Source organism: Aphis gossypii, chromosome 2 (genome assembly GCF_020184175.1).
Source record: "Aphis gossypii isolate Hap1 chromosome 2, ASM2018417v2, whole genome shotgun sequence".
In the NCBI taxonomy this organism is placed as follows: domain Eukaryota; kingdom Metazoa; phylum Arthropoda; class Insecta; order Hemiptera; family Aphididae; genus Aphis; species Aphis gossypii.
In genome coordinates, this window is record NC_065531.1 from 58,427,358 (window position 1) to 58,444,170 (window position 16,813).

Consider the following 16,813-nt stretch of genomic DNA (forward strand, 5'->3'; position numbering starts at 1 on the left):
AACCCCTCCCCCCCATAAACGAATTTTGCGTACGTCCCTGCAATATATATTTATGCAGAGTTTATGAGTTATGACTAATTCTTCGAAGTAAAATAAAAATTAATAACAATAAAGAGAAGTTATTAGTTCAACCACTGATTCGAAGCAAATTTTTTTTAATTAAAATGGTAACTAAAATAGATTTATAAACAGAATTCTTAAATAACTAATACCTCATTAAACTAAATATTTTAAAATAGATGTTCAATAATTAAACAATTAGTTGTATAAATTTATTGTCACAGATAGGTGACAAAAAATATAGTATAATAAAATTCTGAGTTTTTTCTAAGAACAGTAGAAAAATCTCGACCTATAATTATCTATTATTACCATATATTTTTATCAAATTTACGCCACAGAAAAAAATACCCAACTATTTTAATAATATATTATTTATTTATTTAATAAATAACCTTAACTACCAAAAATAACTAGGTATGTACAATTTATACATATTTTATAATTACGTATTTACAAAAGCTAAAAAAAAGTTACAAAACTTGATTAAATTAATAATAAAAATAACTTACATGACGTATATATACCTATAGCCCAATCTTATACTTTAAGAAAAACCAATAAGTAAATACAACGTAAAATCTGAATATACCTATTCTTATATTTTATTAAATTATTTTGATAAGCTATAAATTAAAACTAGAAATATTTCTAACTTCATCATGATTTCAACAAATCAACAATATCCACACTTGTATTCTATCACTATAATAAATTTCATAAAAGCTCTTTCAAACACACAAATCCACTCATATCCAAACTTCCTCTCGCGTGTTACCTATAAACTCTCTCTGTCGTCTCAAACATAAATGGCCACGTGATCTGTTAAATAATCTATATTAACTTACTCTCTATGAGTTCATAAATTGGAAGTAGTGTCAATATATGTCCCTTTCCCTCACGTTTTGATGTCTAATACACGAATTTTCAACTTATTTACTTATTATATTATTTTTTTATTTTTTTTTTTAGATACAGATTTTAAATTGTCTTTTATAAATAAAAAAATATATTTCTAACAAAAAGTTAAAAAAATATTATAATATTGAATTATGTATCGTTAAACATTTGAAAGCATATGACTTATTATAATATAATATTATCATCAGACTTATACATCAATATTGACAATCGAGTGTGATTGAAACCGAGATGCTCTTGTTATTACTTATTGGTACCAATAGAGAGAGAGAAAATGATGGTATATATAAATTAAGCATTTGGATTTTATAGATTTAAAGATTGAACAATTGAATTGTAACCCAGTTTTAATCCTTCTTAATAATTTTATGTGGGGTGGTATGGAAATCAAAAGCTTACTACTCTATAAAGGGTTAACAAACGGATTGAAAGAACATAAGAAGCTTACAAAATCGCCTATGCAATGTGATATAATACTATATTGTATTTTGGTATTATTTATGGCAATCGTAGTAAATTTTATGCAATTCAACACATCCCTTTTCCAATAGCCTTCAACATGAATAATATGCTATATAGGTATCTACTGGTACTACAATTAAGTTTCATTTATTGTTATGTGTAAGTAACTAGAGATAGGATGTTGATGACCTAAAAAACACAAAAATGACCTGAAAAAAATGAAAAAAATGCTCTAAAAACTCCAAAAGATTTACCAAACAAATCTACTTAAATAAATAAAAACGATTTAATTTAAAAAATAATTATTAGTAGTAAATATAATAAATATGTTAATGTAATATAATGTAATTATGGTAAACCTTTTGGGTACGCGATAAATTTAATCACAACAAAACCGAAAAATCAATTACTTTTTTGAATATTATACATACCTATATATTATAAAAAAAAATTGAGAATAATACTCTCCACATGGTACAAAACTATAGAAAATGATCTAAAAAATGATATAGTAAAAGAAAAATGTAAAGTAAATTCAATATTTTACAAAATTCTTAATGAGGTATTTATTTTTATAAGACGCAAGAGTTGCAATACTTAGCAAATTTAAAGAAGAAAAAAATCTTTATTGAACATAAATCACAAAAAACATTTCTTAAGATTTTTTTTATACAAAAGATAAAGCATAAAAAGGAATCTTTTGTGGACATGAGACTTTCATGAGTTTCTCCATTTCCTAGTTTCCGATTTCAAATGAATGCGTGTATTATTTACGCACCATGGTTATTGTCAGTACTGTATATCAAAACGTCATCCCGATTTTTAATGTTTATGATTTACAGATTGTAAAGATCATTTTATTTTATTTTTTGCATTTTTAATTTATTAGAATAGTTATTAATTATATTTATTCTCAAATATCATTACTTTAATACCAAAAAATTATATATAATAAAATGGCACAACTTTACTTTTTGATATTAAGTATTATAAATATAAATGTATAAGTTTTTTAGTTTTTTTTTTAGTTTTTTAGTTAAAATATTTAAAAAGTCATTTTTAATAAAAAAAGTATTTGATTACCTCTTACTCTTTAAAATATCTTATAAATATTTCTACATAATAGATATACAATTTACTTTATTTTAAATATTATTCAAGTTCTATATAAATCAACCATTGATCTAAAATAATTAAAATATATTTTCAAAATGCTGTTCGTTAACATATTTTCTCGATTTATTTGTTATAAAAAAATGTTGACTTCTACCTAATCAATAATTATAATACATGATAGGAATAACCTCAAACAAGTATAATATATTAAATTAAATATTAACTAACAATTCAATTGAAAAATATAACATGAAGGTACATAATAGTTATTTACTATATACTACCTTTAGTAATGTAATATTTACAAATAAATATAATTTTTTTTTATCAATTTTAAATTTAAACGTAACATATAGTATTGGTATGTGTATAGTACCTATAGGTATTATTGTATAATATGCAATTGACATTTACTATACAACCACTATTGTGTTCAATTTTAAAATTGATTTTAAAATATGGTTTTTAATTTATATAATGGCGAGTGAAACAGCAAAAACGCTATTCGGGCACTATGGCTTAATTAATACCAAATGACTATTAAATTACATTATTGTCATTTAACGACCGGTGGGGCATGAAATGGCAGCATAATATAACATTAGGATATTCTAACGAGTGAGAAGGGGCCGGTTATACCACGCACGCACGTATAGCCCTCGTATGCCATTATATAACCAAATTGCCTATCAAAGACGCCGGTGCACGTAAATCTGCATTGGACATAATATTATATAACCGTATAAATGCAATCCTGAAACCGCATTTACACCACACGTAACTCCTATTATTGTCATTAACCCTTTTATGCTATACGGTACTAATAGAAAAAATACTTATAAAAATTTATTATTTTACGAATTTTCGGGTCTAGAAAAAATGTCAAATAAAAATTAATACTATTAAGTTAGTTTCTACACTTTGACAAACAATAAAGCATAATATGGCGTAAACAAGAATTAATATTATTCGTTTATTTAGTGAACAAAGTATATTTGTTGTTAACATTCCTTTATCTTATAATAAATAAGAAACTTTTAAACAACAAAACTTATTATTTCCTCCAAAATATTATAATATCGCGAATTTCAAATGTTTAATACAATAATAAAGTAAGATTACATGTATATATATTTTAACCAAGAATTCATTGTGGCTATACTTTAATATTGTTATGTTTATATTTATTCATTTCCATAAAATATTTTATTTTTCAAAAAATGGTGTTATATCCAACAAAAAAATAGTATAACCAGTATCATTACGTAATCTAGTAAATTATTTAAATTATTTAACCAAGCATAAAATAAACATTTAATAGATAAGTTGGTCATGCTAAAGTTCAGATTTTATAGATACAAGTTAAATATTTTGATTTTCAATGAAAACGTTGACTTTAAGTTTGATTTATACAAACACAAAAGATTAACCCATCTCGTCTAAATAGGTCTCCATGGGAACACATAATATATATGATTTATATTGTAAAGGATTTACACGACCTTTACCCCTTAACCACCATCTAAAACCACCATACGTTTTATATTTCCATGGAAACACTTTAAATTGTGTCGAAATCTCATCGTACGAAACTCAATTTTTGTGGGTAACGAAAAAATTTAATTAAGAGACGCCACGCTAATGACACATCAAATCAGTAACGTTTTTAACGAGTATACGTTGTGCGCTTCCTCGCAATAACATATTGAAAGGCATCAAAGAAAAAAAATATACCTACCTTAGATGCGTTAGATATATCATCTCATACGGCGACTGATGAACAATGTAAAACTTATAACATGGCAGGATACGAACTAGATATATCTATATTATAATGTAATAACAACATCCTTTAGACGTCGAAAATTTTCGACGCCAAACACTGTTCAGTGTGCTTAATCAAATATGCTCTCACTCATTTTTTCTTTTAATAATACATTTTTCAAATTCTGATTTTTAAAACTTTAAACTTTTTAAGTATATTTAAGGACCGTATTTTTTAAATATGCATTTGAAAATTTTCTTTTATTAATTTAGAAATATCCTGTAGTGATACAAATTTCTTTTTTCAAAATATATTATGGTAGATCATCATATTAAATGTATATTATTAACTTTTATCTTATAACTTCGATGTAACGTAAAATAATATGGATAGATAAGTAGTATAATGAAAAAATAACTTAAACTTTGATAGTATATTTTTAAAATTTAATTGTGTATTATAATAAATTATTTATGTAATGGTGTATAGCATAGATAGCATTGTAATTTTATGAATTTTTAACTACACAGTACAATTTGCAAATTTTTATAAATTTCGTATTACCTACCTGCAAGAAAAATATTATATTAGAAACATTTTTATCAAGTTTATAATTTTTTAACTTATAAACAAAATTGTGTCAACATCAAACAAAAAATATGTTAATTGCCCTCTCATTCACCAATAACTAAATAATGGGCAGCCTAAACAATATATTATATACTAATTACCTAATACAAATTAAATCACGTATTTCGGTATAAAACATTTCTTGGCTGATATTTTTTTTATTATTTGATTATTTTAGTTATGTTTCTATATCATGTAAAACGTCATTAAATAACCTATTGTAAAACTTAAATGCATTTAGTACAAAAAAGTCTGCTTAATTCAGAAAATCAGCAAATAAATTTCGCCGATTTGTCAAGTTGTTAACCGAATTTCCGATTTCACGTATTCAGCAATGATATTATTGATTTCATGAACTCGTCATAAAACGTATTATTATATAGAAACTTGATGTCTGTATGAACGTATACCCTGAACACCACAAATATAGTTTTCACTGGAAACATACGTGGTTTGCTCGAAAAAATGAGTACAGAAAAATACAAAAATCATTAAAGCTTCAAACACATCTATTAGTTTACTCATAACATTGCGAAAAAAATATTGTATTAGCGCCTACTACTACACATATGAAAGGGCAAAAAGTTTTATAAATACCTAAGTCTTTTCATATTAAAGACTTCATATTTTTTACGATGATTTTCTTGAGTTTTTTTTTTTACTTTATATCCGATACGCCGATATCGTAGTGATCCGAATAACTGAACAAAAAATAAATAAACTAAGTATACATACAGTAGCGGTATATATTTGTTATTTAAACAGGAAATGGTTCATTCGTGTGTACAAATAGCGACGTTCGAAAATGTTCATTACCGACTACCGTCACCTCTAAATAGTTTATATACAACACTATATGCCTACGTTTAATATAGGTATAAACTTTAAACCATGAACCAAAATACCGACTATAAATTTTGACACTTATAGTCACTATACATGTATTATAAACAATAATATTTAATTATCCTACAGATTTATTAAAGTGGTTAGAAAAAAGGGAGTTTTTCATCTTTATCTATATAATAATATAATCCTCGTCTAGTGGAATGCTGGCAGGTCATCATATTTCTATTATTGTGTTTACCGACCATGAGAATGCCGGATCACTTTTGTTGATGTTTTGAAGAGTGTGTGCACACGAAACATCGACATTGTTCACTATTTCATAATCTTCGACAACCGACATATAAACGAAACCTATACAGTGGTTTATTTAATAGTGGGTGAGGGTTAGGGGTGGAAAAGTTTTGGTGGAATTATATATAGGTAAAGAAATATACCGGCTTTCTACTTATTTTAGATTCTGAATATAGCAATTTTATTTTTTATTAATTTTATATATTTTTTTTTTGTGTCAGCACATTTTGGAACATTAAAAATGCTTAGATTTTTTACTTCAATATCTTTTTTTATAGAAAAGTATTTCTAATAAGTTACTTATTTTTGAAAGGGGAAGAGAAGATCAAAAGCAAAAAATGTTCAGTACTTTTTTTAATAATTTGAAAAACTAAAAAGTATCAAGCAAAATAGGAATTTTTACATAAAGAATTTTTTTATTAGATCACTGATATATTTTAATTACCTTTTATTTCCTGACGAACGTAAGACTAAACGGCTCGTGCTGTATTTCACCTTTGAATAAAAATTACTTCAAACCTTTGTCATGCATATCAAACATTTTGTCAAATCTTTTAACTAGTACAAGTTATTGGAGTGAAAACTTTTTTATGAATATACATATTAATTTGTTTTATCGGCGAATTTTTTGTTTGTTGTGACAAGATATAGTTGAAGATGATACCAAGGTATAAAGAAGTCTGTAATCTCCATGTTCCAACAATAATTTTCAAAATATATTATATGCTTATTTAAACTTCAATGAAAATAATGTCTACAGCTATTACATACTATGAATATACAAAAATCTAAAAAACATCTTCAGATGTTAAAGAAACGCTATTACAGCTTCATCTACCCTAACAACCCAAAATTTTCAGTCCAAATTGATATCAAAACAATTCTGAGTAGGAGTGAAAAAATTGAAACTTATTATTCTCAATAAAAATTTGCAAAAAGTTAGTGGCAGAACGAGTTAGAGAAAAAACGTGTGCTGCAAGTTGATTTCAAACGGTGCTGCACCGTCTCATACAAAAGTTGCGTTAAACTTTAAAATAAATTACGAATCACTTACTGCGTACCATAAATGACTCTATAATATAGTAATAATTATACATTATTATTTATTTCCACAAACGTATTTTATTTCGAATTCATACAGCCGCTTCTTAATCAGCTTGGATCTTACAATCCATATACGCACTGTACATTACAATAATATTATTTGCAACTATTAACTATATTAATTAATGTTGTAAACGAGTCGTATAGGTGTCGTAGTGTGTTGAATATCATTTTCCGAATAACCGATGAACATATTATCTCTAAACGCTGCCCTCGGGAAATGGGTGACATGTTTCACCGGACCGGAAATATATTGATACTAGCAAACGTACACACACATGTGTTCAAATTGCAAATCTCGTTTTCCGAAATGTTATCACACAACATAATACTTTACAAAGTATTTCAAGTTTAGCACTCTCAAACAGCGCATAAAAACAATTCAACTCGAGTCTTAAGATTAAGTACGTCAGTCGTAATTAGAGCGCAGTGATTTATACTTCAAACACCACGGGATCGCTCAAAGCACCGAGCCATTGTCACATCTCATACACGATATGTCGACAATAATAATTGGTTCATCGTCGATTCTATAAATACATTTTGAGGTGGGTCGTGGGCGATTTAAACAATTATTTTAATATATTATAATGCGTGACAAAAATCGGGATTTGCTTTTATAGTATAGATAATACCACTTGGTGAGTACTGTTTTTGACACACTTTTGCCTTTTATAAATATTATTACGTGTTAATGATAATTCTGTTTTGTTAGAACTACGGTATAAATTATCAATGTCAGATGACAATTCATAATGAACTCTTTTAACCATTTATAATATTGTATTGAGTTTATTTCAATAATATATTCGTCGTACACTCGTACCAATACATTAATAATATATATACATACGATTATTATTTTATTAGAGAAGTGACAATGTCAAACACACTACTTTTTTAAAATATCAATATTAAGTTGTTAATATGTATAGTGTTATTGTATGTATTATTAAAAATAGCTATGAATTAAATTATGTCAAGTTATGTTAATTTTTTTTAAAACGTACTTTTTAGTATGTCCTATGTTTACTGCGTAGTTATATCAAATTTCATGACTAGTGTAAACGCACTATTAACGATAATATTGCAGGGTACAAAATAAAAATATTGATTAAATAAAATGTATAATTTCCATAAAAAAAAAATGTTATATTAGTATATTCATAGTTGTATTTGTCATAATCGTGTATGGGTTAACCATGGTGGGTGGGCAAAATAAAGGCAAAATACAACTTGTCATGTCATCGTCACCAGCACTACAAAATTATTATCATAACAACTTTTAGAAATTGAATAAGTTTTTTTTTTTTTTTACTCAACGAGAGTTTTTGCTCGCCGTCGCAATGTGTTGTCGTGAGGTATAGATTACTACTGGAAAATCCGTCGCGTCCTTGTGGAGATTAACGACAAGCGCAGAAAACGGCGGTCGTGATGACGTGCCCGCGATTTAGACGTTTTCCTATTATGGCACAAACCCGTTTAAGTGTTGACGTGCTGCCCAGACAAGCCGCAGCTGCAGTCGTTATACCATCAACGAAAAGCGCACAATTTTCCGTGTCTGAGATTAGTAATGCCTAACACGTAGCCCGTAAACGCTCACGCCATGTACATTTGTATTATAAGTAAATATCAGTAATCAGTATTGTACAAAGTATCGAAAAGTATTAAATTGAATCAGATTTATTTTTAATTTAAAAATACTTAGTATAGTTTATTTTTTTAACAATAAATTAAAACAATATTATTCGAAAACAGTACAAATATATGATTGAATATATTTTTAAATACGTAATCGTGTGATTTTACAATTATCAAAAAATCGACACAAATAATCTTTTTACTATATTTTTTGTGTAATATTTCAACAAAAAGATTTGTCGAACCCACAAACTTTGCTCATTTTTGAGTTTTAATGGCATTATTAAAAATACCTAAAATCATTAAGTATTTCAAAATAGATTTATCATTTTGTATTATGTATATAATATAACTTTGTATAAAACCATAACCAACCCGAAATTTTACTTACAAGCTTTTGTGGATACCTAAGAGGTATTTTCCGTTTACCTAAATTCTAACATAACAGTCGTGGTAAATCGACATATTATTTTACAACAATTTTGAAACGACGCAAAATATTATAAATAAGACTGCCCGATAGGCACCATAGAAGCGTAGATTATATTATATATATTATCAACCAGCTGCCAATAAACCAATTCCTAACACCCTTCATATTTACTTGTTACTACAGGATTTTAAGTTACATTTCCAAAATATCTGTTTCCTTAGTATAATTAGATTTCGAGGACAAACACGCAAACTCTTTACTTCGTTAAGATAACACGAGTCAAACTCTCTTGCGGGATAAAGTTCGCGAAAACTTTTTTATTAGACACAGTAAATTCCACACTGCCGTGATAAAAATAAAATTGAAAATAAAAATTGCACAAATCGTAAGTTTCTATATGCTTATAATATAGATAATATACATAAATAATATTATTACATCGAATAATTGCATCCCAAATAATTCTCTTTTTGAGTCTGCAATGTTATACACTTAGGTAAATCATATCCAACAAACATTTCCCGTACTGTGTCGCAGTTAATCGTCGTATATACGTGTCTGCACGAGGACGGAAATGCCACCGCACCAGTATATGTATAGGTACGCGTATAATACCTGCACATTTATATTTTATTATAATATATGACAACAATAAATAACATTGGCGCTGTGGCATCGCGGTTATACGTGGCAGAGGTCAGTGGGGGGTTTTGTAGAAATGGCGGCTACGGAGCCATGCGGTCTGGTGTGTTTTCGCGAATTTTCCCCAAGTCTGCCAACCATGGCTGAGAGTATACAGCGATCCCGTTCTAACTCGCGAGAATCCTCTCTCTGCAGCCAGCACGGGCGCTATTTCCTGATTTTATTATAACGCCGATTCCATAATATAATATTTTACGCAATTATATATAGAGATTTTCGTAACAATAGGCGTAATAATGCGCCGACGTATAATGCTCGCCACAATCCCATATCGTATTATATATTGTGGTGAATTTTTATTCATACGAGATTAGTCTTGTGTTATATTATTATTTTTTGAAAATTCTGACATCTTTGCAAAAAAAAAATTCAATACTGCTTATTGGTAATCGTCTGAGTCTTAAAATACTTTTAAGAATCGTATTTTAATTCCGTATTCACCGAATCGACATTTTTTTTTTAAATTTTGATATTTAAAAATTTAAATATCTATAACTGAAATAAAAACAATAACGAAAACTTGGATAGAATGTTAAAACAAATAATGATAAAATTATAATATGACGTGCGTGTGGCGAAAATGTACAATGCGGGTTTAAAAAAAATAATAAATGCAACTTGTTTGATTTTATTTTTTTCGAAATCACTAGTCGTTCGGAAGAGAAATGTTTGTTGTGAAAAAAATCAATTTAGATATTATTATTCGTGTTCGCGCGATAACAATTCGCGCCTCAAAACTGCCACATGTTTATTAGTCTCCGGGCGTAAATTCACGAAGTGCGCGCCGACAACTGTTTTCATTGTAAATTGTTTCTTCCTTCCCACACGATCGGTGCACAACCACTCAACGATTTAAAACAAATGTATATAAACTTTCCCTCTGCAACCACAACTGATGCACATTTCCCAGAATACACAAATATTATAATATTATATCGCCATGTCTCGAGGCAAGTGGCCGTCTCTACGTACAGAATTTATATATCATGATAATATTATATTGTAATACCATTTTACTATTGTTATTTTATTATTAATACTCGTTCTTCGTTTTTCGTATTTCAATAAATAACCTAAAATATAAGATAATAATATATTATACTAGTGGGCGGGTAGATATGTGTGTGTGTGTCACAATGATAACACCGCATCGTGAGAAAAGAAAGACTAAATGAAAATTTGAAGATGAAAACCCCAATTCTATGAAAAAATATTTTCGAGTGTACAAATATTATTGTATTGAATAAACATTATACACTAACTATTTACTATAATTTATAAATGTATTTCAAATGTTTTTTTTTTTTATTTGATCTATCGATCTGAACAATATGCCCGGAGTCTATTATATTGTCATATTCCGGTTAAATAGTACTGGATCAATATTAAATGATACCGACTGTAAAGCAAATAAAATTTACTCAGTTCTCGGTAGTCAGTAGTGACTACAACACATGACATAGTTATAATAACTTCACTTTCTGTAATTCTTCGGGGTATAACTAGGTTTTATACCCAACCGGGTAAATTTTAATTAACTGCAATAATTATATTCTTGCTATTTACTTTACTAACCTTTTTGACTAGAAAAGCGACGAATACTTTAGGTTTAAAAAGCAAATAGTTCACAAAATATTTGAAGTATGTAGTCGGTAGTTAATACCTAAATTTTAATCTCATGTATATATATATATAATACAAATATTATTGCACCTTATTCTGCTTCGGTAAACATAATGCGTGTTGTAATCAAGAAAGTGTAGGTACATTTTTGTATTTATTTTGTTTATCACTACTTTGAAACTTTAGTTAACTAAAGTTATTATAAAACTAATCCGCTATCGAGTTCTTAAAATATTTGGTCGTCAATATTTTCTAAAAATTATATTTTACTGTAAAATGGTTCATACATTTTATGATCAACTCTTTCACGGACGGTGCAAATAAAACTTTCTGATTTACTTAATTTTTTTTTTTTTTGGCTCTTATTGATTCCGATGAGGATCGCATATAATTCAATCATTTTTTAACTTCTGCTAAACACTGAGTATAGTAAAATAGTTTTTTATCATAAAAACGAATTCATTATCAGACTCTCAAAATTACGAAGACATATTGGCAGGGTAGGTTTAAATGAAATATGTATTCAACTTCAAAGTTAAATTTAATTACAACTACTATTTTGGATGAACCGAACTACCGAAGTATAATAACATTTATTACTAATATACACTAACCACACTTTCAATATTATACACGTTAACCACAAACGATAATAATTATAATACAGACCTATGATACCATATAAAACAAAATATTTTCTACATACTTACAAATGTCTTATAGTTATATCTATGAATCATGATATTAAAAGTAACAAAAATCACTGTGTATACTTTTATACCGAAAATACATAAAATATATTTTAATTTATAAATAATGTATTTTTCCAAATTAAACATTAAAATGTAATTTAATAGGTATATATAACTATATGCATTACACTTTTATTATTACCTACATATTTTCGTTTATATCTATAATAATATATGGTATTATTACTCATAGAGTCATATATATACCATACAATCGTGTACTCATAAAACAGAAATTCAACGAGTAGTTAATAATTTACATGACAAATCAATAAATTTGATTTCAATATGTATTATGTTATTAATTATTAAGTTTAATAAAACTATCTAGTACCACTTATATAATATAACATAATTAATTTGAGTGCCTAATAAGTACTAAAATCTAAAACTATATGATAATACCTATATATTACGTTTGCCTGTCTCTGTAATATAATGAAATATGTTATTTTAATTAATTTTAGAATGCAATCAAAAATAATAGAATTTGTTGGATTCCTATAGTTAGTACCTAATTCATCTTAATAATAGAATCCAAGTAATGTTACTTTGTAGTGCCATAATTATGGGGATAGACAGGGAAAGATTCATTCAAAGGTAATTTTTGCCCTATTGTGGATTACTATTACAAACCATTTATAATTATAAAGTAAGTACCCATAAGTAATTAAATGAATATACTAATTTATATATTCGTTTTAATAAACTGTTTAACTTTCTTTGAATGTCATAATATTAATAATTATCTAACATTATCATATAAACATAATATCATCAATAACAATAAATCTGATAAGACAATTAATCAATATCACATATTGTCATTGCCTGTATTGATATCCTTAAAATTGTAAATACGATTTATATATCTACATAATATTCAAAACAAATATAAACAGTAAAGAAGCAGAATATTATTATGGTTTAAGACAAAATATTAACATTAACTAAAAATTAGTATGATAAAAGAAAAAGCAGGTATATTGTTATTTAAAATAAAAAATACTTAACTATTGGTAACAAAAATATCATAATTCACATTCCGCTTTATTATTATTCCAGGTACCATCATTTAATGGTTCTAGTTACTTGAGACATCCAGCTTTGGGTGACTCAGCACTGTCGTGGTTGGATTTGGATATTGTTTTCAAAACTCAATCAATCGATGGACTAATACTGTATGAAGGATACCAAAAGTATGGTTCAGCTGACTTCATAAGTGTTTATATGATTGATGGTCACGTAGAGTTTACATTCGATCTCGGCACTGGAACAGTTTCATTAAGGTTTAGTATAAATTACAATTTATTTGGGTTTATAAATCTAATAATCTATAATAAAAACTATTCAATATAAAATATAACTTTTTGTTAAAATAATGTTAAATACAATATAAATAATATGAATGTACCTACTAACGCATAATGTATTCAAATAGCCTATCTATTGCGCCGTGTAATAATTTAAGGTGATAGACAATAAATTATTTACACAGCTTTTGAACATAAGTCAGTTATTTTAATTTCATTCAAATTAATTTAAAAAATATATTTTACATATATACATTCCAAGTATCTATCTTGCACTATAATAATATGTCAGAATAATTTAAAGATAATTATAAACTATAAATCACTCAAGCATACCAAAATAATCACCTCTGGTTTGATAATTACATAGATATTTCAAGATTAATTTTATAGATGCGAAATTTGCAATAAATTAATAAAATCAAAATTAATCAGAATATATGATAAAATACTATTGACAATTTATTTATGTCATTATATACTATAACTTTTACTCAATAGGTGTATAATAAGATTTTAATGGAACATTAATTAGAAACTTAATTTATTTTTGATTAGTGTAAATAACATAAAAGAAAATGCATTATAATTTATTTGTTACATAACTATGTTTCAATTAAATATATTTGCATTTTGATGCTAAACACATTTTAACGTTAATCATATCTCATAAATTTACATTATATTGTTATACAAACACACAAACACACAAGGACAAGAAACACAATATATTATATAAAATATATGTATTTTATTTGTATTGTATTATACTATGGTACTAGAGAGTTCTGCTTAAACACTATTCAATCTTTTTTTTAATGCTAAAAGTTTCAAAACCTGAATTATTGAATATTTTTTACAACATTAAGTTTTCATAGTTAAATAGTTTCTTATATTTGTAGATTTAAAACATAATAGGTTTTTTAATTGGGCTATTATACAACGAATAATCTTTTTTTTTCAAAGAATATAAATGTTTAACTTATGCTATAGAGTAAACAATAAAATAATTATATTTTTATAGCTATCAAATAATGTTATTAACTCATTCAATATGACAAATAAATACTTAGCTATATAGTAGTTTTTATTTAGTACAGAAAGAAAATTTTATTTCATAAATATTGTTAGTATTTAAAAATTCTCAATCGTATACAACAAATTATCAATTAATGCATGTAAATATTAACGTTATACTATTAATTGATATTTTGTAGTGAGCTTTCTTTTTTATCCTTAAATATATTATACTAAATACTAATATAGCTCTAATAATAACAAAAGTATAAAAAATTATGATTGGAAAAAAAAAATATTAAAATATTTATGATAAAATTTAACTTTTTGTACAACATGTTATACTATGATAATTCAATTTTAATATAAAAAAATCTCTTTAAGCGTTTTTAACTACATTTTAAACATTTAAGCTTTAATTTAATTTTTATTTCATACTTCGATCATGCAAATCATATTTATGAAACAAATAAATGTACTACTTATACACTGTAGGTACATACATTTTCATTGGGTACACAAATATTTTGGTATTAATATTTCAATTGAATAGAATATTTATTTATATTTTATGAAACATATATGTATAAATCATAGTTGGTTCCTCGAATTATTAAGATTATATGAATATATTTATCTATAATATAATCTTTAGAAATGTTTGTTCATGCATGCATTTGGGTGGCTAACTAACTGAACGGATTATAAACATAAACCGTAATAACATAAACTATATTACATACTCACTGTTTTACACAGACAACCTTAATTATTATTAACACAGGATAGGATCTACATTGATTTAAACTATATTATTTCAGTTTATAACCCATAAAACACGATTTTGACAAAATTTTAATTTTAGATTGAACTTCTAATTGGAATTTTATATAGGTATTAAAATAAATTATAAACGCGCATTTAATTTGTAGGTTAATGTTTAAAACGTATAGAAGTTGTTAGTATTTTCTTATACATAAAATTATTTAGAAGATATTATCAATATATGAAACTTTTACAGTATAATATAAAAGGTACCTATATTATGGTAGAATGCTATTACACTATTTAACGTGTATGAGAGTTTATAGTGGATTTGAGAAGCTTTAGTCTTATTTTAAATTATTTTTCACTAATGATTTTTTTAGAACATTATAAATATCCTAAATGATCTATGTTTGTACATGGATTAGGTTTTCCAAACCTCCGACAGGGAATTAGTATTGCAATCATACAAAATGTATACATACCCTATTCGCCACTAGTCAGAACTCATAAGGACGAAATAAAAGAAACACTATCATTAAATTGTTTTCAAAGAATAGAAATGGCTAATTTAATTTTATACTTTGAACAGGAGTCCGTGGACTGTGTCTTTGGGAGAATGGCACAGACTATGGATATCACGAACAGGAAAATTAGCAGTGATGCGTGTGGACAATCAACCAGAAGTTCAAGTAAGAACTTCTTGAATATTTATAAGCTTATAAATATATAGTTATTAAATATAAACGCGACAACTTTTAACTAAGGTGTTGTATAAAGAGCATAAAAAAACTTTAAATTTGAATTTAAACACTAAATAGCAGGTGTTTTCAAATTCAATAGTCCATGGTATTTTTATAAACGAAAAGTAATTTATTTTTATTATTCAACAATTTAGGTTTAATAAAAAAAAAGTTATACAATCGCCACAAGTGTTCTCTTCATAAAACAATAATAAATATATACAATATGCATAGTAAAAAATACAGCGTAAAATTCGTAAAAATATCTATAGTCATATTATTAATGGATAGTCAATCATTCATGCATAAATAAAACAAACAAAAAATATATAATATTATAATTTATAAAACAAATATTTTAAAAAATGCAAACCTAATCGGCTATTAATCTATCACCTTGGTTCTTTGATTCAGATATTGTCACCGGGCGCATTTACGCAGCTATCATTACCGTTAAGTATGTACATTGGAGGTGTACCCGACTTCGACACAGTACCTTCACAAATCAAAGTTCGAACGTCATTCAGAGGCTGCATACAAAAAGTTTGTATCTATTCAACAAAAATATTATTATTATATTATTGTATAAGCTATAATATTCACACAGTTATTAATCTTAAAAATGT

The 16,813-nt window shown here is 26.3% G+C and overlaps 1 protein-coding gene across 1 annotated transcript in view; it reads left to right on the forward strand.

Annotated features, from left to right (window-relative positions):
* Positions 1-16,813, forward strand: part of LOC114125080 (pikachurin-like) — a 66,131-nt gene that overhangs the window by 39,688 nt on the left and 9,630 nt on the right. The window contains exons 8-10 of the mRNA XM_027988573.2: positions 13,415-13,638; positions 16,037-16,136; positions 16,602-16,730. Coding sequence (XP_027844374.1) covers positions 13,415-13,638; positions 16,037-16,136; positions 16,602-16,730 — 453 coding nt within the window. The remainder of the gene's footprint in view (positions 1-13,414; positions 13,639-16,036; positions 16,137-16,601; positions 16,731-16,813) is intronic.